The sequence below is a fragment of the Galeopterus variegatus genome, unplaced genomic scaffold (assembly GCF_000696425.1).
Source record: "Galeopterus variegatus unplaced genomic scaffold, G_variegatus-3.0.2 Scaffold574, whole genome shotgun sequence".
In the NCBI taxonomy this organism is placed as follows: Eukaryota; Metazoa; Chordata; class Mammalia; order Dermoptera; family Cynocephalidae; genus Galeopterus; species Galeopterus variegatus.
Window position 1 is genome coordinate 124,675 of NW_007726685.1, and position 23,245 is coordinate 147,919.

Here is a 23,245-nt window from a genome sequence, read left to right on the forward strand (position 1 = left end):
CCTAATCGCTACTAAAAATATTAATGGCAGTAATAACACCAGTTATTAAGGACTTATTATATGCCAGGCAGTGAGCTAAACATTATGCATACATTATTTAATACTTATTATAACCTTATGGTCTAGATATTAACTAAAAGAACATCAAGCTTCAGAAAGTTAGGTATTATTCCCAAGGTCACACAATTAAATGGCAGAACCAGGTGTTTCTGATGTCAGAGCCAGATCTTAACTATCGTCCCAGGCCACCATCCCACGGCAGAGCCATAGGCAGAGTACTGTTTGGAGGAAGGCCCCACCAGCACTCTGGCCACAAGCTTATGGTGAAAACTCTATCATTGTTCTTCTCTCCTTAAAACAAAACAAAACAAAATATTTACTTAAGAATTAAACTCTGTGAAAGAAAGAAGAAAAGGTTTGACTCTAAAAAGCAAATTCATTATAAAATCCAACCTAAGCTGAAACCATAATAAAACCAACATACATCTAAGATAAATGGATCATCACAGACTAAAAGCTGCAGATATCAGAAGGGGAAACCGGTTTTAAAGAAAAGGAGTGTTACACATGGAACTGACTGCTAATTTCCTCATCATCGCTATGGCAAACATTACCATGAGCAGGCATTGTTCTAAATGCTTTATATATGAGGGTATTTCAAAAAGTTTGTGGAAAAATAAAATTAGAAGATAATACAAATCTTTCCATGAACTTTTTGAAGTACCTTCCTATAGTAACATTATAAGGTGGGTACTATCGTTATCCTCATTTTACTTATGATGAAGTTGAGACAGAGACAGAATAAATACCTTGCCTAAGATCACATCATTGGTAAGTGGTAGGGACAGGTATGAACCAGGCAGTCTGGCTCCAAAGTCTCTTAACCAACCTGCTATATGGTACCACCATGAAGACTTAGCCAGAGGAGCTCAGGCTTGTACCCACAGGGACAGGCAGGACCAGTCTTCTTCAACCAGGGGCTAGGAAAGGCTGAGATGTTTTGGGAACCCCGGTCAGTCATTAAGTGGTAAAGGTTTTTTTTTTTTTTTTCTTTTGGAAGCTGGCTAGTATAGGGATCAAACCCTGGACCTTGGTGCTATCAGCCCCACACTCTATCCAACTGAGCTAACCAGCCAGCCCCTAGAGTGGTAAAGTTTGAGGTCTCTAAACATAGAGGTTGAATGCTAGGAGAACTTGGGCTCACATCCTGATTTATTCATTCAGTGAACAAATATCTACAGGGTGCCTACTATGTGCAAGGCACTGTGCGAGATGCTGGGGAGACAAAGGTAAACAAGATGGACACAGTCCTTATCCTCACAGAGCTTACTGTTTGTGGAGGAACATGGACTATAATATAGTGGGCTGGAACCGAACAGGAAAAGTACAGGAACATTCCTGCTCTAGGAGCACAATTACAGTACACAAGCTATGAGGTCTGTATTTATTCTTCAACATTCCAGCCACTTTGGAGAGTGCAAGGTGAGGAAGAACAAAATTGCTTGAAAGAACAGATGAGAAATGGGGGAAGGGAAAGAGGACTATACACCATTTTGACAGCCAGTTATCTCCCTGGAAAGATTCTATATGCAAAGATTCCATGTAAATTTTAGAAGGCAGGCTAAAGGCTTGAAAAGTCCCATGTAAACAACATTGAAGAATAAACCTCCTTTCTGGGATGTTTAGCAATGAGGAAAGTAGGGTTTTACCCTTCTTTTGCCTTTAAGAAATCTCTTCAGCAGAGAGTGGTCCTTAAGAATGCCTAAGAAGGTAACTTGTCGGAAACATAAGCTCTGGGCTATTGTCTGTCACATACCCCCAGGGTGAAATGGGCTCCCTTGTAATCCACAGAGCCCAAAGCTGTGGTTCTCATAGAGTGGAGCAGCCTGGAGCTAATTTGGTAAGGGCTAGATATCCAAGGTAGGCCTAGAATTCAAGCAGTTGGTCAGGCTCAGAAGTCTGGGTAACCTGCGCTGTGTTAATACCTGAGGACTAGCCAAGTAAGCAGCCTTGAGAGACACGCTCTTTTCCAGGTGGAGAATCTAGACCAGGCAGGGAGTAGGATTCTGTGGACCACTAAGTCCCAAAGAACCCTCCCTTCTGTGTTTACACTCCAATGTCAAGTTACTAATAAACCACAGCAACATAAGTAGCTTCCAGTCAGAGTCAACAGACTTCAGCTGTTGCACTAAAGATGGACAGCCACAGCTAAATGCATAATTCAAAATGGTATCTGGGAAACTGAAAGATGCAGACTCCTTGGGTATGGTTTGTCTTGTACCTGCCCACCACCATCTCCAAACCAGCCATGTCAGGGAACCAGAGGGTCCACAGTAACTGAATCAGAACCTGTGACTGACAGGGGTAAAAGGAATAAGCAGGATTTGAAGAGATAAGTCTACAAATTACTGCAAAATCAGACCAGAAATCAAATTGTAAATCAGCCCATTAAGCTTCCCACAAATTCCACTCCATCAACAAGAAAGAGGTGCAAAAAGCTAAGCTCTTGAGGCCACAAAAGCATTAAATCCAGACTAAGGGAGAAGGAGTATTTATTATATCTTAGAAAAATGTTTCAAACTTGAGAACTAAGGAAGCATTCTTGGACCCTAAAGTGAGAGAAACTTGTGAGGGCAAATCTTTAAATTTTATTAGTGTGCAATTATGAATGACAGCTGACAAAAAAGGAAAAGGAGCTATTGCCTTAAGTATTAGAAAATACATGCTTAAAATTTAGTTGAGTTTTCTAAACTCACATTATTCCTTGCCTTATCCCCCTAATTCTGTGAAAAGAAACTTCTTTGAGCCTCTGTTGAAAGGAACACATATTTCAAAAACAAAATCAAGGGCAAGAATGATCAAGAACTGTACATGGTTCAGCTAATCTGCACTGGCCCTCACACCTGAGGGCAGACAGACAACAGGACTGAAAGATGGGCAGAGGCCAGATGAGGAAGGCCCCAGTACACCAAGTTAAGTAGTTTGGACTTTATCCTGTAGCTAGTCATTGACCAGTCTTCAGCAGAGAACTGACATGACAAATATTTATTCAATAAGTGAAGTAATAAATGTATTAGGGGAAAATTTCTTACACACATTGATTATAAGGGTGTCAAAATTTATTACTCATTAACTAGGGAATTAGCAAATAGATAATATAACACACCGGTCTGAAGTGACTGAGAAACAAGCTTGTATATCCCACTTAAGGGAAGGAACATTTATATAAGTAGCTAGGCTGCTCCATGCAATTTGGTTTACTTCACAGAGCTGTGAAACTTAGGGGTATAACAAAACGATCTTCCCAGAGTTGTCAGATGTGAACCATTAATCAGAAATAAAAAGTAACATATCCAGGAAACACAGGGTTAGCAAATTCATGCTATTAACCAGGAATTTCAAATCCCCTGTCAAGGAACCAGTTAGTACAGAGTCCCAGAGGTCTGCTTTTTCTCAGGTTGCTCTCAATAGATTTCTTCGGCACACATTTACAGATGAGAACACAAAATTTGTTTTATTTTCAGATTGAGGACAATTTCCCCCCCTCAAATGGAAAATGACAACAAACCACCTTCACAAAAGGTTGCAAGGGGGAAAACATATAGCTGTTTCACTTCTGGCACCCTAGAGATAATAGGGGCTTCCTTGGGACCCCAATAGTTACAACTGAAGGTTTCTTGAATCTTCTTATAGAAAGGGAGTAAGGTGGCCCCAAAAAGAATTTGAAAGGGACTTGGTGTACTAAAGCTTTATTTTCACTTGTTCATAATTTACATAAGTCTATAGAAAACCAGTTTGTAAATATTAAATTAGTAGGTAAAAGCTCATGGCAGTAGCCCAGAGTTTTTACAGCTAAGATTTTGGAAAATATTAGGTTGCTGGGTTACTGTCTTCTGTATTCAGTAAACAATTCTTAAAGACCCTTTAAGAAAGGGCTCACCTACCTGATATGCAACAAATTATAAGAGGGATGTGGTTTGAAGTGCTTCTCTTCCTTCTGACAAGTCAGAGAGCTGGAAGAGACAACCATATCTCATCTAGACCATCTGCTTGTCATTCTCAAATCACGCTTGTCTTAAGGTTTTTCAGAGAGAAGAATGGATTTCTAGCTGGTCACTCAAAAAAAGGTTTTGTAATTATGCTAGGAGCCCCATTCCAAACAGTGACATCACTCACTGCCTGCAGTTTTTACTGATGTGTAACATGATTTCCTGCTATTGAAATCTTAGTCCTTTTCCTCTTATCTAATCCTAACTGGAATCACAAGACTTTTTGGTGCCTTTGACCTGACAGGCCTGTTGAGACAAGGAAAACTTTAAGTCGACAGGACCTGATTCATCCCACAAACTCGGGCTCATTAATACCTAGAAAATAAAAGCTACCATTAAGTCTTTGTAAAATGGTTGCTGTTGATGTATTTTCTCTAGGTCTGAATCTTATCCCGGGACACGTTATAGGTTAAGACGGAAGCTAGACATTTGCCAGTGATTACTCTTGAACAAGCACTGGATGAAGAAGTTGTGTTTTAATTTCTTTATATTCCCCCCAAAGATGCCGAGGCTAAGGTGTGCCAAGGTCAGGGATTAAGTATATTCAGTTAAAGTAGTTTCAATTTTTTGAATTTCCCCCGGAGAGAGCAGTCATCTTGAGAGGAAAGACATCCCTGGGCACCTTGGCTGAAATCAAACCCAGGCCAGAGAAGCCCAGGACATATCGATCCTTGTTCATGGGAAGCCTATAGCCAAAGTATGCAGACTTGGTAGTGATTCACAAAATACAGATATCTTTCCTGCCACCCCCAAGAAATCTATTTATGAATGGCAGTGTATTTAAAATATGAATATTATAACACTTACTCTCTGCTTTGAATACTGTTAACAGATGATCTGAAATTAATTCTTCCACTGAAGATTCCAGCTTCCTTTCTCCATCAATTATCCAAGGAGTTTGTGGTAGATTCCTGGAATATTTATTATATCGCCCTGCCAAAGAAATATCAGGTAGCCTAGATGGAATAGTGTAATTCACACAATGAGATAAAAAAGAAGCAACAACTATTTAATGAGTGCCAATATCCTAGGTGCTATGATATCAAACAAGGCGTAGCCTTTAATTAACTTACAATCTAATTTGGGGAGCCAGCACATAGATGTAGATAATAAAAAGATTTAAAGTAACAAGAGAATAGACAGCTAAAGACATGATATGAATGGCGCATCAAATGAGTTTGAAAGGAATGCTCAATATATTTATTAATCTGATTGGCTGCCTAAGCACATCATATAATATTATGAAACACACCAAAGATCACTAAAAAAAGGAAAAACTTTTGCTTTTACACCTGATTAATACTTTCAATCTACTAGTCATTGGTGAAAATGCATCCCCAAAAATTCAAATACAGGGCATTTTGAAGTTTTTCTAAGCTAAAAACAAACAAACAAACAAAACTCTCTAACAATGTGCCTCACTGCTTTATGAATAAAGCTACACTGAGGCAGGTAGCTTTCATTGCTCTAGGGCTGGGTATTATAGTCAAGGCTAAAGAGCAACGCCATTTCAGCTATTAATATGGAACAGCTATAATTTTCAAAACAAAATCTGTCTGCTAGATTACCTCTTGGGAAAGACAACACAACAATTTTTTTCAGGTAGAAGCCAAGTGTTTAGTCATTTTGGAAATAATAAAATTATTATTTCAAGTTTGCTTGAAAACATCCTCTGTGCTGCTGTCTTTCTCCTGACCAGTTTCAGGTCTGTACATCTACTCACATCTCTACTTAGCCATCTGTGATGAAAACTGTTAAAACCTGGGAAGTGTCATTTCCCTCTGGTATGGCATTTTATTTTATTTTATTTATTTATTTATTTATTTTTTAAAGATGACTGGTAAGGGGATCTTAACCCTTGACTTGGTGTTGTCAGCACCACGCTCAGCCAGTGAGCGAACCGGCCATCCCTATATGGGATCCGAACCCGGGGCCTTGGTGTTATTAGCACCGCACTCTCCCGAGTGAGCCACGGGCCGGCCCTGGTATGGCATTTTAAATCACAGATCTCCTGAGTGGTCCTTAAGAATGCCTAAGAATGTAAAATAAGTTTGGCTATCAGTTCTACTTCTCAAAAGAATAAACTAACCAGAACCTAATAACAATAGGAATAAAACAGAAGAGGCATCAGTGGAGTTTTTCAGAAAGGAGAGTAAGTTGACAGTATACATATATTCTAGACTAAATATTTACCAGCCACAAAAACAGCACCATGAGCACATTCAATTTCAAGAACAGTGCATACAGCCTTTGGTGAGTTTGGAGGACAAGGAAACTGCCTGCAAAACAAAATAAATTTTACGGCTACTATTTTCCAGACATGATATTGAATCACAAAACTAAGATGAATCAGCATTGTCTGAGACACACACAGAGCCTGAGTCTCTCAAGGACTAAGCCTCTCCCTAACTTTTAGTTTCAGAATAATAAGCATCTTTCAGGCCTCAGGAGTACAAATGAGCATGGCACTAAGTAAATCAGGGCTCTGCTGTTACCTTTCATGCTCAGGAGGTCTCATTGTCCCAGATGATAACTTCCAACAGCCTTGAGATTTCAGGGAAAAAATCAGTATATACGAAGTAGAAGCCACTCCAGGCTCTCTAACCATTTTGCTGCTTATAGTCACTCACTGCTTTCTGCCTGCTTACATGATCCTCAATCATTTGGGTAAAGCTGGTGTGCAGAGAGACTGGTCATATGAGTAAGTACCACCTGTGGGGAGGGTACTCCAGCATTTTTCTCCCCTTTTCCTTCTCATTCCAATACGACCTTGGGAATCAGACCACAGAGCCAGAAAAAGTAGAATGTGGCAGATTCTGTCCTCTTAGCTAAGAAACTTTAATCCAACTGAAGACAAATGGGAAAGAACAATGTATGGCTTTATTTTCTGTTCAGCATTCTAGGAAATTTCCAAAGCCATGGACTGGAGTCTACCTGTGGACTAGATGTGGATTTAACTTCAAATGTGTGTCTTGAAAATTTCATGCAGTTTCCCAAGATGTCTAACAAAGAAATCATTTAGAAACTCAGGAACTACTGCTTGTGTAGAGTAACTGTCTTTACTTTCTAAAATTTAATAAAAATATTTCCATTCTGAGGCTCATTTTTAGTCAGTAAAATGTATGAAACTTCCTTCATAATGTCATTGTTTGAAATTTATTTAAGGATCTTCTGGAAGGATAACTACAATAATATTTTATTTAATAAAATGAATGCACTGAGAATTAAAACAAAGTTTATTGTATTCATTGTATTTCAGCATATTTTAACAAGTGAGGAAACTCATGAGCCTTCTTCTCCCTCTTCTGGACAATACTAGGAAATACAGGATTAGGGATGTGATGGGAGTAGGCACTGGACTAGAGAGTCAGGACACCTGGCTCTAGGTCCACTCTGTGACTCAGTTAAAACCTTAGGCAAATCAGCTCCCTCTTTGGATACCAATATCCTCTTCTAAAAGATAAAGAAGTTGTACTTGATTTATAAATTCAAATATTAATCTCACAAACATTTTTTGAACACCACTACATGCCAGGTACTGTGCCAGGGATTGGGGATACAACAACTAAAACATAATCCTGCTTCCTGAGATACATCCAGTCTTGTTTTAGAGATAATCCAGATTATCTCTAACATTCCCTTTGTTCTAAAATTCCATGATGTTTCCTTGTTTCCGTACTTCTACTTACTTGCGGAAATCCTCTTCTTTAATCTTATTCAAAGCTTTCATAACTGCCATTCTAGTGAATACCGACTATATAGGGTAAAATGAAAAGAAAAGACATTTTGTCACCTAGACAAGAAAACATCAGAGGTGAAATACAGAACATGGTTGGAGAAATTATATCACTTTACATACTTAAAAGAGAGAAATACTTAATAGTTTCAAGAAAAGGTATACCTCTACAAGCCTTCTCTTCAATCTAGTGTATGTCTATAATACCAGGTAGATCTAGCAGAACAGGTTTCCTTCACTACACCGTCCCACTTCTCTCAAAGTATGGCATACGAAATGATGACATCGCAGGAAATGTGCTTTGAAATTTTTTCCACCAGACCTCAAGAAAAATTTAGATTGATTCATCTACATTTTCTTCCCTACATCCCTTCAGAGGCCACAGTATGTATTTTAGGAGTTAGTTGCCAGGGTAAGGGGTAAAACAGAGCCACCCAGCCTGCCTGGGCATCTAGCAACTCAATATCACTCACCTGTGACAGGTAAGTAAACTAACACACTATACTGAACAGAAGGCATCCACAACAAATGTCTCACTTGGTTTTTTTGTTTTGTTTTGTTTTGTTTTTTGTGGCTGGCCAGTACAGGGATCCAAACCCTTGACCTTGGTGTTATCAGCACCGTACTCTAACCAACTTAGTTAACCATCCAGTACCCCACACTTGGGTTTTCTAAAATAAGAAAAGCCAAACTAGACTTAGTAGAACTAATCAATGCATATATACATGGCTTACTATGATAAACCATAATTATTTCTTTTGTTACAAGAAATCACGTTTGACTGAAAAGGAGTAGAATATAGGTATCTCAACAGTTTATCATGAGACAAAGCAATGATTTTTCTAAACCATATTCTGGGGAATCCTAGGGAGTTCTACAAGGTACCATAGGATTAGAACTGAAAATTCAGTGCCTGTTTGATAAGGCATGAAATCTTAGGCCTGACAGAATCTCAAAAGGTCATTCAATTTACTCCCGGCCATGAGGCAAGAAAACTACATTTGAGATTCTGAAACTTCCAAGGTCCAAATGGTGTGAGTCTACAATGCCTTGACAAAAACTTTCCTTATCCTATCATTTGATGCTGGCACTCGTATATTTTCTCAAAAGTAACAAAAAATAAAACTAGATATTCAATATAAATATGTCTTACAAGTATTTGGGCAGAGCTTCCCAACTGGTGTGGCAAAGCAATGGACCACAGTTGTGCTAACACGTCGAACCCTTCAGCTCACAAGGGCTGCCCGGGCAGGGCCTGAGACAGTAGGAACCTCCAGGCCTGTTGTTTCCAACCTGGAGCAACTTTATCTGCTAACCTCAGGGTGCTGAACAAACATAGTAATGTTCCAGGTGTACCATAACATGAGAAAAGCAGGGAAGCACTGCTTTAGGGTTGGCCTGCATTCCCAATTATTTCTGCACAGGGTATTTGGCAAATGTTACAAACTTTTTTTCCCAACTCTAAAAGCCCCAGAAATTAGTCAAGGCAAGAAGACTAACAGATGTATCTTTGACAATTAACTTATATCCTTTTTAACAACCACAACAATGAAATGGATGTCAGTAAAACTGTAGGAATGCCTGACTTTCTGTACAAAACTAGTTCATAAGTAACTGGGACATGAAAGATTGCCAATATTGTGTGATGCCATTCTATCCTGGCATAAAATGAACTAAAAGTGCATGCTAATTAATTTTCTCATTAACATGAAGTCCAGCTCACACAGTAAAGGGGAGTTTGAATAAAATGCCCATTTTGCAAATGTTGCCTCAAATAGGCTATATTAATTCATGACTGTCCTAAATAAAATACTTTGGATTATATTTTTAAAATACCAATTTCTGGAAAATGGATATCAGACAAGAGCTTAGAATGCTGCTGATAACCATGGATTTTTTCCAGATTATGTAATTTGAGGAATTAAAATCTAAAAGTTGAATTTCCCCAAATGGGTAATAATAACATCATTGAAACATAAGTTCTAAATTTAATGACATCCACTGAACAATCAAGACATTGTCTTCCTAGCCAGAGGCAAAGGTACTGAGAGTTGAAAAAAGTAAAAATAAATATAGCAGATGGAAATATTTAAAGGCTGATTCTTAGTATAATAGAGTTGCCACATTTCTAATGCATATCCCTTTTCATTGTTAATTTGAATATTCAGTTCAGACAAAACTAAAGAATAATATGCGGGAATGCTTACCTGCTTGTTTTTGGCTGGCTTGAAACAATCTGGGCATATCACACCTCTGAAATAAAATTCAAGTTAAAATAAAAGGTTAGTTAGTTTATTTGGGGGTGGATATAATTCATATTTATTTTATACAACATGGATGCTAAATTTAGGATGTCAGGAGCAGAAAAAAATGAATCCTTATGTGAGCTGCATTGGTTTGTCTACAAACCTTATATTAAAAGGCACATTTTAAACCTACTAAGACATGAGAAATTCTGAAATGCGCATTAGAAAGAGTAGCAATACGGGCCGGCCCAGTGGCGCACTGCTACAGTGCGCCGCTTGGGAGTGCGGTGGCGCTCCCGCCAAGGGTTCGGATCCCACATACAGACCGGTTCCCGCTCACTGGCTGAGCGAGGGGCGGGCGCAGCACCAAGGGTTGCGATCCCGTTGCCGGTCCCGGTCCGGTGCGGGCACGACACTGAGGGTTGCGGTCCGTTGCCGGACACGAAAAAAGACAAAAAGGAAAAAAAAAAAAAAAGAAAGAGTAGCAATACTATTTTCATGAAAATCAAAAAACATTAACAATTTTACACAACTGACATTGTTGTTTATGTGGCAACTTACAGGAAGTGGCAATCCTCAACTGTTTCTGGGTGGGCAAAGACCACACTCACTTCAAACAAGCTCTAAAAATTATAAAGACAGTTTTAAAATGAGCAAAAGGAAACTAACATCTAACAACTTATGAATGGAAACAGAAATTAACTCTCAAAGATTGGTGCAGAAAAAGAGTGACAAGGAAAACTGGAAAGACTACTGCTCTCAAACCAGTTTGTTCACAGGACAGCTGTAAAGGAAATAGTGTTTTGTGTTTTTTAAAAACTTCTAAAATTCAGTCACTAGTGATCCTACCAAAAAAGTTTTTAAATAAATTTGTATAATTTTTGGACAAATAATATAAATGAGGTGTAAAGATGAATAAGAATTCAGGGAACTGGAAAAAGGTAAGTGAAAGAAATGAATTATTCTGTCAATATTATGCTTAGAATTATCAGCAAGGCAAAAAACATTTTATTCACATCCTTAAAAACTGTGTGAAGCTTCTTTTTAAAGTGCTTAAATTTCTTAATGGATTTGAGTTTTAAAGAAAGATCTTAATTTTTTTGTTTTATTACAAAAGAAATATATGTAAATTGCAAAATAATCAAACACAGGATGGTTTTCAATTCCATCCCACTGAGGTAGAACTAGTAACAATTTTGTATGTTTGTTTCTAGCCATTTTTATAAATAGAAACATATGTGCATATCCTTTTTGAGATATTAAACATGCTTTTGGAAAACTGCTTTATTTACTTTTGTGTCATGGACATCTTTTCAACTCTAGGAACTGTTGGATGTTTAAGTTGAAGAAAATTTTTTTGTCATTAAAAAATGCTACAATAAACATTCTTGTAACGAAAAAAGAACTGTTTCATACTCTATGTACTTTTACCCCCACGGGAAATATACAAAATTCCACATTGAAAAAAAGCTGTAACTGTCGCGATATGTTGCAGTTTCATCTTTTTTATTGAGTTGTTTTTATTGAGCTCTGTATTTACTGAGTTCATTAGCCCATCAGCAAGCTTATTAGCTACTCTAGAATCACAAGAATGAATAGCTTTCTTTTTTGCTGCTTCTTCTAATCCACAAAATAAAATTAAAATGAATGACACATTCCTTTTATTCAAGAAAACTTCACTCGACCTGAATCTATTAGAACATTATCGCATCTTTTGTTTTCTATTTTCTGCTCAACATCTAAAATTATTTGTGCTTCAAAACAGAAATTTGAGGTAAAAATATTTTGCATTTATGATTTCTCTAATTTCCAAAGCACTTTCATTACCTCATTTCCTTTTCATACTATCTGTGAAGTTTTATTCTCTATTCTCTCAGTATTTAGTTTAAAGGACAGTCAGAGTTTATTCTTACTAACAGAAGTAAATAGAGCTATATAATTCAGAATCATTAAAAAGAACTATTTTGGAAGATGGTTTTGCGATTTTACTTGAATAGGCTGTAACTGATATTCAGGGAATTTTTTTTTTTTTTTTTTGGCAGCTGTCCAGTACAGGGATGGAAGCCTGGACCTTGACATTATCAGCACCACACTCTAACCAACTGAGCTATCCAGCCAGCTAGGAATTTCCTTTAAATGAAATAAAGCAATGAGGCCATACTATTAAAATCTAATTTAAGATGGCCTGGGAATATGTCCTATTTTCAAATCCAGAAACCTATTGAGCTCTTCCTTGAAATTCAATCCATTCCAGAGACTGAGGCAAGCTCTGCTCTGGAATAGAGGGAATGGATAAATGTTCTGGTTTCAAAGACAGTTTCTGCCTTATAGTAAACAGAGGGACTTGAGATACCAACAAGGCAGGAAAGATTGAGCTTATTCTTGCTGTGGTTCAATAGGTTTTGTCTATATATTTGAAAACAAGATTAACCACTGATAAATCAAAATTAAATAGTCTAGAGTTGACCCTACACTTGCTCACAGTTATTTATATATTGCTTTGTATCAGTAAATCTGTCTCTCCAATTAAACTATAAATACATTAAAGGCCAAGATTCATTTCTAACTTTTTAAGGTCAATTAGGGTATACTGCACCTGTTACACTTGTAAGTGTCCTGGATCACAAAGAAGTCTTTTGGGGGTTAAAAAAAAAAAAAAACAACGAAGGGCTTTAACCTCAATTTAAGATTGTTAGAAATTAACATTTTAAAAACTTAAAAATCCTTCATGGGATTATTTAAAGAGAAAATTCTATTGGCTAACCAAAACTCTGCCACATAATTCAGTAAAATTAGTAAAACTACAGAATGAAATTAACAATGCTGATGACCCAATACCTTTCCATCAATTGGAACACCCAGTTCCTCTGAAAACAGGGGGTGAGTTATCCATTTGTAGGCTTCTTTTAGCTGAACTATATCATTTCTTCCCAGCAACAGACTCTGCTTTCTGAATAACATAAAAATTAATTCACTGTCATGAAAAACTTCACTTTTTTCATTAAAGGCAAGAATTAATGCAATTATTGAAAAATATTGATAGAGTGCATACTATGTGCCAAGCACTATTTTACACATTAGATAGAAAGCAGAGAACAAAGCAGACAAAAATTCCTCACTTCATGGATCTTGTATTCTAGTGGAATCAAGTAACTACTTTTTAAAATGGCATATAAGACAATTTTTAAAGCTTCAAAGACAAAAGCACACTAAGGGGTTTTTCTGAGAGAACTGCCATATTCTGGGATTTATACCTCCGAAGACAGAAAGGTGAAACAGAGATGACTGATTATTGCTCAGAAACTACAAAATTGTGGATTACAATAATCACATCCATATTAGAAAATGCTTGTATCTCCCCTCTTGCTGAAAATGGGGCTTACTTTTGGGAAATCAATGTAAAAGCTGTACGTTTTTTTTTTCTCACTGCTAAAGAAAAAATATTAAATTTTAAAGTATCAATGTTCTGAATGTTCATAAATGTAATATCAGATAAATATCTGAATAAAAATCTGACATTCCCCCAAAATCTACTCATGAGCCAGGAAATAGGTTTTGGGAAGTCCCCATTATGAGTTTTAGCTTTAGTCTGTAACCTAAAATTGTAATAGAAAGGAACTGAGGTAGAAAAATATATTATGGTATTATTAAAACTGCTCTACTCTGCTGAGAACACTGGGATATTGCTAACAAACTAACAAGCCCACATCATTCAAATGATTAAAACTTCAAACCAACTTTATGGCTATTTACAGGGTTACTTTTAACAAAGAGAAGTTAGGGACAACTTGTGAATCATTCTTCTTAATGTCTGATTTTCACTAATAGAAATTACTACTTATAGGCCCGTATTCATTGTAATTTAATTCTGCAAGACTGAAAGACACTGCTAACCACAGGTAGAAAACAAAAAGTAATTTAGCTAATGGATAAATTTAATTGATCTGGGGAAAAAAAGAATAAAAGGCCACTGTTCCTCTAAAAATGCAAATTAAGAAACAGTTGATCTACACATTCTGTATCCAGCTGAGAATATAACTGATTACAGGGAGTGCTTTCATATGCTTTGGGATTGTGGCTTAACAATGAAACATCCAGATAAACCCTACATCTGACAATAACCAAATTACTTCTCTACATTCAAGATTTTATTCCAACACTAAGTGTTTGACCTTGATAAACTGTTACTAATTCTCTGAATATCAGAAACATTTTAGGTATTTTAAAAGACAGTCTTGATACTGTATCAACAGTTTAACTATTGAATGATACTTGCACGAAATTGCATCACAGGTGAAAGTAATTAATGTACAAGATTACATTTTAAAGGATTAATATTTAAAAGAGGCAACCACAAGAATGGAAACTATTTAAAAAATTGTTTAGACTCTAGAAAGTCCAAAGGGTTGCAGCAAAAACCAATCCTAAAAATGAGTTAAAACATTACTTATTATGTATTTAAGAAAATTGGTTTTTTAAATCCTTCACATTTTGAAATATATTTAGAGTGTCTTAGTCCAGTTAAAAAACTTCAACTACAGGTATTTTTTTCCCTCCAGAGTGAAGAGACAGAGGAAAGGGTTAACAGACAGCTTAAAAACCTTATCTTTACATATACGGCAAAAAACCAATACCTAAGATGACAGATTTTCAATTCTGAAAGTTAAATGTGGTTAATAACTTTTCTAATATAATTTAGAATAAATGTTTTCACAGAGGTCCTTCACATATACCTGACTGTCCTTTAGAGGGTTTAGTACTCATTAAGGTATATTCAGTTCCCATTTAGTACTTAGTAAGTGCATTTCTCACCTCTCTGTTAGATAACTACTCATGAGCATGTCACTTGCAATCACTTTTGCTATAGATACAACACAACCACCATTCTAGAGAAAAGATGAACAAAAATACCCAAGGCAATTAATTCTTTTCTAAATTCCCTGAATCAAATCTTTAATGGCAATTCCTCCAAAATCTTTTCAACCTACAATGAAGTAGGGGCACTGAAGAAAAAGACTAGTGTCCTGTCATTTTTCTCTTCCAGTATCCTTATGTCAATCAGGATCTTTTGAAAGAACCAAGGTTAGTTTGAAATCCTTTGATAAGGAATGAAAACAGCAACTCACTAACAATGTAGATACAAACTGAAAACATTTAGAAAAGAGCATGCTCTGATTATGCTGACAAGTTTCTAAAACATAGGATCAAATTTTATTATGCCAGAATCATAAGTATTTGAGATTAATTTCATAAAACCTAACTAAACCCCAAAATCTTTGTATGTATATGATTATTACGTTCTAGAAATGCAGATGTGAAATACAACCCCCCAAAAAGCCAAGTTAGTTACTTTTTCTGTAAATCACTGAACCAAGTATGAGATTCCAATACAGAAATATATACTTCTCTCTGGCTTTTCTCTACACAGTGTACAGGAAGCTCCAACAGTCACATGGCCCTTTTTAGTCTCAAAATCCAAAAAGCTCTGGAAAATTAAAGTTGCTTTTTAAAACTCAGTTGGCAACTAAATCATGATTTGAACAAATGAGGATATTTAGAGACTATCAAACTTAGTGTGAATATTCATATATTTCATTGCAGAAACATTAATATGCTTGATTATATAGTAGCACCCCAGGCTCTGGAGGGGAGGGGTATGTTATATATGATATTTATATTACATTTCTAAAATCCAAAAATTCTAAATTCCAAAACACATTTGGCCTCCATGGGTTTCAGATAAAGGATTGTGAACCTATGTTTTCTATGTCTTATCTATGTATAAACTCACTGCTGTTCTTAACTAGGATTTTACTCCTTATCTTTTATGGCATAATTTTATAATTTGTTTCTAATTTAGTTTCTAAGACCAATGTAGAATTTATTCTTTTAAAATAACTTCCCTATCTATTTAAGTGCCTAATGCATATAAAATATGCATTAAATCACATTAAATCTACACACACAAAAAATGAATCTTAAATCTACACATACAAAAAAATGAATCTGGTTTAATAGACTACTAATATGCTATGCAACTAAACTAAACAGGTTAACACCCTAAATTTATACAATAAAAAATGTTTCTTTGCACCAATTTCTCTAGTAGCTAGTGAATTCACTCTAAAAAAAGAGATAGTAGTAGTAAAAGTACTTTAAGAATCAGGTAGCTTGTATTTAAATGGTAGTAAAAATTCCCTACCTAAATTACTTACCCCATTTCCTGTTTTACCAGCAACCATGCAGCATGCTATAGGCAATTTAGTCACACCCAGAAAAAAGAGAAAAGAGGGGAAATGTTCAGTGAAATTAAGTTCCAATATCATTACCTAAGTGTTTAACTAATTTGCTAACCAAACTCCCCTTTTTAGGAGAGGAGTTAGTGTTTAGAACTGTGGCACTGACCTCAGTCTCATTTAAAGTGAGAAATGAAGTAAGATTTCACTTTGCAATGCTGGTTTGTTGTGGGCTAGGAATTCAACAGGGGTATCCCCCTCCTCCCTACAGATTTCTACTTCTCATTAATGAGGTATGAGTGTTTCTTAACATGGGTAGCTTACATTTTTTCTTAAAATATTTTATTTCATGGGGGAAAACCCAAAGTAACCATGTACATAGTCCCCAAAACATAGAATTGATGGCCCCAGTTTTTTTGTTTTTTGTTTTTAAATTAGTGCTAACATATTTTCAACTCTATCGAGTTAATGATGTCTACCTACACTTAAGTGTTTAGGAGTAAAATGTAATAATGTCTGAAACTCACTTTGAAATACAAGAAAAACTAAGATGGATTGATGGATGGATAAAAGATAGCTAGATATATAATAAAGCAGATATAGGAAAACAGTAGCAATTGTAGAGTCTAAGTGAGTATATGTGCATTCACTAACAATTCCTTCAATTTTTCATACATTTGAAACTTATAATAAAATGTTAGAGAAAACATTCTGGGAAGGATTAATAAAAAACTGAAAAAACTGCTAAGCTGAAGACGATAACATTCACAATCACAATTGTTATGAGGATTAAACAAAACTCATGTAAAATGCTTTGCATAGTAAGTGCATGGTATTATGATTTCTCAGTTTCCTATCAGACTCCCACAGTTTTCACCTTAAAGAATGGTAATGACATGTCCTGTCACAGTATATAGCATTTTGTGAACATGACAGGAACATACACATATATACCATATGTAGTCTCTGCTTCTACATATCACAAAATTGGCCAGTCATTATCATGCACATCCACTTCAAGACATGGCTTAACATATGTATATGCTGTGGTTCATATATGCAGCCCTGTCCTTTTAAACAAATGTGACTTCCTTCAAATGATCAGCAGGGCACTAGAGACTTCTAAAGACTGAAGAGCATTCAGAAACATTAGGTGCGTTAATTCTTTCAGGCTGAGCAAAAAAGGACAAATGAATCACTAGCTAGGTAAGAACTGTTCCCAGTGCCTAAATTTCTCATTAGTACCTTCTGATTTATTTGTTTACTCTGCTAGCTCAACCTAATACCATTCGTAGTACTACAAGACCCTCCCTTCTTTCCTTCCATTTATTCAAGCCCTATTTCAAAGTGTATGGGTATGGTATAACATACAAATTACCAGGAGTCACAAAACCTGCCCTTTAGATTTTGCTTAACTTCTGCGGTTCAATTTCCTAATGTGCAAAATGAAAAAGTTGGCCTAAGATGAATGTGATTTAAACTTTTCTGAATGGCTAAAGGTTATCATAAAGGAACATTAGTTAGTACACTGTTTTATAATAAAGAGTATTGAGACTTATTGGACTTTGAGATCATAGAAAAAATGAATAATAGTCTCCTAAAGCTGAAACCTTGTAGTCTGTGTTGTCCCATCCTTCTGTTAGCCTCATACTTCAAGAGATCAAGAAACACTTATTTCCTTATCTATGCAGGGATACTAATACTTTCCTTGCAAGGATATTGTGAGAATTTAATGAAATAATGTATGTAAAGAACCAAGAAAGATTCCTGGCATGTACTGAATAAATGATAATGTTATTGTTTAATTGAAACTTTATCTACAATTTGCAAATAATAAAATTCAAATTTATCCCTTAAAAGACTTACAGAACTTGATCTCATTCCCTTATATCCCCAAATTGTTCTGCTACAAGTAGTACTGAAGCCTCCCTCACCAATGAAATCTGAGCTATATTAAACTGTCTATCTCTTCTTTAAAGGACCTCAGACTCTTCTGTCCTTTCTTAGTGACTTTTCTGTCTCTTCTTTTGAGGCAAACTCTGTTCCCTACAGTCACTTCCAGGTGATGCCATCAAGTCTGCAACGTAACCTGCCACCCTCTGATTGTAAGTAAGGCAGAACTGGGTTGCCAAGGGAAATCAGATAACCGGGGATACCATGGGAAATTAAATCAAATGTCTTCAGTATCTGAGACTTGTTGAAGGGTTTTTCCTTCATAATCCTCTGCAGGCTCTCCGCTCAATCATGCCAACAGGTTGGACAGAACTAATCACACAGCAGTGACTAGAAGGCTGAATTCCAAAGAAGTCAGTATTGCTCAATTAACCAGTTTTTACCACATGCTAATAATACCCTGGACCTGTTTCTGCCAAGGAAAAAGAAATACATCTCTTCCTTTGAGGTCACCAAGATAATTTTAATAAATGTTCTATTCCTTAGTCAATGGGAAAAAAATCAATTCTCTAAAGTAAGCTATTAATTCTTTCTCCCCCACAGAACCAAATGGAATTAAAATGATCAAGTTTAATCAAATTTCATACCAGAGGCAGTATGTCACCCTCTGGAAATTTAATCCTGGACTCTGCTTTAACTTTATTTGAGAATTCTAGACAAGTCCTGAATGGGGCAATTGAATAATTGCTTGCTAAAATGCTGTGTACTATTAACACACACACACACACATACATACATACACTACTGACTAGAAGTTCTACACCTGGGAATGGCTTTTGAGCTTAGAGGTTCATCTAGCATCAAACAATGAGAATGAGTGATAGGGGGACGAGGGATTGAGGCTGATTCAAGCAGAGGTGGCAGGAGGGAAGGACAGAGAGAAAGAGGCATTAAAAATGGCATGTTGTTTCAAAAGGAGAGAACAGAACTGAAGTTACCAGAGGTGGGAAAGCGGGGACAGGGTAAGGGAGGAACTGGTAAAGGGCCACAAAAAATGACTCATTGTATGATGTTGAATATACTAATTATCCTGATTTGAGCATCACATATTGCATACAAGTAATGATATTCAACTCTGTACCCTACAGATATGTACAATCAACTATGTTACAATTTTTTTTAAATTAAATAATTTTTTTTTAAAAGGCATGTTGGAGAAATACAATTGAGTAAAGTTGGAGCATAGTGTGTGTGTGTGTGTGTGTGTGTGTGTGTGTGTGTGTGTGTGTGTGTGTGTGTTGTGTGTAAATGAGGGTATGGGTTCCATGATTAGAGATGAAACTGGAAAGGTCAAAAGGTTTGGAGTGCCAAGCTAGGACAAGAACGCAAAGACTGAAACCATCACATGACAAACGCCACATACATTTGATCTTTGAATCTCCTATAATTCATCAGGTAGCCAAATAACTATCATTTTCATACTATTGTTTTTCTTATATGGTAGTTTGAGAGGAAAATAAAATATTTCTTGTACCAAAATATTTCTTTATCATACACGGGAAAACACAGTGTGAAAAAGTCATATGTTCCAGAAAAAGGAGAGAATGTGTCCAGCCCCCTTTCCTCATTTTTTTTTTTTTTCCCCTATCTGGCCCTTCTAGATACCTAAGTCTGTAATTCCTAATAGAGGGGAACAAACATTAGACCAAAAGGTAAGCTCTGCTTCTAAATACCGTATGATTGCTCGCAAAGTGGCTTATCTCTCTGGGCCTTGGTTCCTCAACCATCAGATGAAAGGATTCAATACTTCATTATTTTAAGGGTACTGCCTCTCTGGTGCAATCTTTACTGAGAATACAGAGATGAACAACCAGTTTCTACCCATGATTAAATGCATGAACTAAGAGAGATGAAAGGGAAGTAAAATGATAATAAACATCAGTGGTATTAATAATTAATAACATTAATGAAAATAAAATACAGAGTGGTTGTGACAGGGATATACTTATACCCTTAGGGGGACAATTAAAAGATCCTCAGCTCAGTCTTTTGAGAAAAGTGACACCTAATTTGAGATTTGAGTCATCAGTGACTTAGAATTAACTGGGTAAAGAAATGGGGAAAGTTCCAAATAGAGGAAATCCTAAGGTGTAAAGGGCAGATTGTGCTGGGAAGGTTCTGAGAACTATAAATCAATGGTCCCTAAAGAGCTGAGGATGTGTGGCTGGGAAGTGCAAAGGAGAAAGCAGGATGTAACTTATAGAATGACTGTACCCATACTAAGGGGTTTAGATTATACACTTAGAGCAATATGGTGCCACAGAAGGATTTTAAGTTATGGAGTGGCACGATCATATTTGCCTTCAGGAATGCTTACTCTGGTTGCATTGTGAATTAGAAGAGGAAGATGGGAACTATGGAAAATGAAGACATTTGATAAACTAAAGCAGTAAATCAAGCAAGAAATAATAAATTATGGCAGTGCTGGTGAGGATGAAGAAGAGTAGGCAACTTTAGGAGATAATGAGGACACAGACTGGTGGGACATGGTGATAGGCAGTGATGTTGGGGTTTCTAAATTACCACCAATGCCCTTCAACTCTAAAGTCTTCTCAATCCAACACATTTCTTGGACTCATTTATAATAACAAAGATAATACAAATGTCGACTTGTACCAATAGGGAAATAACCATAGATGTGTGGGTAGTTAAAGGCATTAGCAGTACCCCCTGCTCTCAACTCTTCTCCCAACACACACAAACGCACACATACGTATACACACTTATGTATTTTTCTTGCACACAAATAGCCAGTTGGAAACTGTGCTCAATAAGTAGGTTAGTAACTCTCCTTCCTTCTGCCCATCCAGGGCAAATGCCTAAAATTCCTTCTCCTTTTCCTCGCCTCACTGCAATCTGCTACAACTTCAAACTTCTGCTCACTAGTACCTGTTCCTCACTTTGTGTCAGAGTTCTGGCAGCCTGCTACAACCTTGACCATCTGCCTCACCAGGGCCTGCTCCTCACTTTTTATCTCAGGCATGGTAGCAGAAAGAGGAAGCAAAGACAGGGAGAATATTCTCCTATAACCACTGCTTGACCCTACCACTTAGCTGGGGTAAAGACTTCTCCACCACCATCTCCTCACCCCCACCACCTCCCAGCCTCAATCCCACTCTCTTCTCTTCCCCAGAGCCTCAGACATCATGCATGAGATGAAATGACTGTAACAGGCTGAATCTGGGTGTCTCCTTTAATGAATAAAATTTATGTCAGGATAACCCCACCAAAATCCTCTCTATTGGAGTGAAACATAAGAAGAGACATCTTCACTCTAGGTTTTCTACTACTTTGGCAATAAAAACCTTTAGACAGTGTTAAAAAGATTGAATATTTCCTTTTTAGACAAGGCAAGAGGGGAAAAGCAAAGACATATCAGCAACGATAGAGGGAATCTGCAGGGCCAAATTACACGGTATAGCTCTATTAACCCAGTTCCCAGAACTGCTATTTCTATGTTGTGAGTTTTAAGGAGAATTTCCACTGATCTTCCAATCCTGTGGGTGCTGATGTTTGCTTAGCTCTGAAGGATTTTGGTTGGAAATAACCATAAGAGGAAATCCTACAAGTGGGTTGGGGTAGGAGTAGAGATAGGGAGGGGGGAATCTGAAACACAGAAGAGCTGCAATGAATAAAAGGCTCTGGGATAGATAAAATAAAGACATATGTGGCTGAGTCTTATCCTTTAGGGTCACATGATAATGAGAGATAACTTGGCAACTAAATTTCAGGTAACTCTAGAGTTAATAACATCAGTGAAACGAATTTTAGCAAATATCTGTTGGCAACCGAGTGTGGCTAAGATGTGCAAATGTATTTCCTCCTTCAATTTTATTTTAGAGAACGATCATCACTGAAATATTCATAGGGGCCAGGATTTCACACAGTGAAGCCGCAGTCTAGAGATACCTTTAAATTCCTGCCTTGGGCACAATATGGGTTTCCAGAAATCTAGTGCAACCATCAGATGATGAAGCTGTCCTATGACAGCCCTCTACTCTTCCTGCCCAGGGCTAGGGAACTCTGTGACTTTTGTATAGTCCCATCAGAAGTCCACTAGCTCACATATGTAAATCACTTCTATAAACTTGGCCTGTGGACAAAGTCAGCCACAGGAGGACCCAAAACCCCAAGTAGGCCAGTGCTTCCGTCCAAGTTGCAGCTCTGCTCACAAGCATACATGAACAGACACAATAAATACAAAAACATGTAAAAAACAAAGATGTATACATGTACATAGGTGTTCATACAGATGCAGATGTACATACATATACAGTAGAATATTCTATTCATAGATTTAAAGAATTAAAGAAAATGAGTTCATGCACCTTCAAATAACTTAAATTGTTATATCTAAATCAGTGGTTCTCAAAAAGCTTGGCTAAAGAATCTGTTATATTCTTAAAAATTTCTCAGGACCTCAAATAGCTTTTGTTTGTGCTGGCTGTATCTATAAATATTGATCATATTAACTATTAAAACTATGAATATTAACTTCACAATAGCCAAGAGCTGGAATCAACCCAAATGTCCATCATCGGATGAGTGGATACAGAAAATGTGGTATATCTACACAATGGAATACTACTCAGCTATAAAAACAAATGAAATACTGCCATTTGCAACAACATGGATGGACCTTGAAAGAATAATACTGAGGAAGATATAGAAAACTTGAATAGGCCAATAACAATAAAGGAGATTGAAGATGTTATCAAAAAGCTCCCAACAAAGAAAAGCCCAGGACCAGATGGATTCACAGCAGAATTTTACCAAACATTCAAAGAGGAAATGACACCGATTCCTTACAAAATATTCCAAAAGATTGAAGCAGAAGCAAAGCTTCCAAACACATTCTACGAAGCAAACATCATCCTGATACCAAAACCAGATAAAGATATAACCAAGAAAGAAAACTACAGGCCAATATCCTTGATGAATATAGATGCAAAAATCCTCAATAAAATATTAGAAAACAGAATACAACACATATGCAAGATCATTCATCACGATCAAGTGGGATTC

General features: G+C 36.6%; 1 protein-coding gene across 1 annotated transcript in view; it reads right to left on the reverse strand.

Moving 5' to 3' along the window:
• The window catches only part of PUS10 (pseudouridylate synthase 10), a 67,123-nt gene that overhangs the window by 5,877 nt on the left and 38,001 nt on the right, over positions 1-23,245 (reverse strand). The window contains exons 4-10 of the mRNA XM_008570136.1: positions 16,247-16,281; positions 12,870-12,981; positions 10,593-10,654; positions 9,993-10,038; positions 7,739-7,803; positions 6,243-6,328; positions 4,857-4,982 (exon numbers count right to left, since the gene is read on the reverse strand). Coding sequence (XP_008568358.1) covers positions 4,857-4,982; positions 6,243-6,328; positions 7,739-7,803; positions 9,993-10,038; positions 10,593-10,654; positions 12,870-12,981; positions 16,247-16,281 — 532 coding nt within the window. The remainder of the gene's footprint in view (positions 1-4,856; positions 4,983-6,242; positions 6,329-7,738; positions 7,804-9,992; positions 10,039-10,592; positions 10,655-12,869; positions 12,982-16,246; positions 16,282-23,245) is intronic.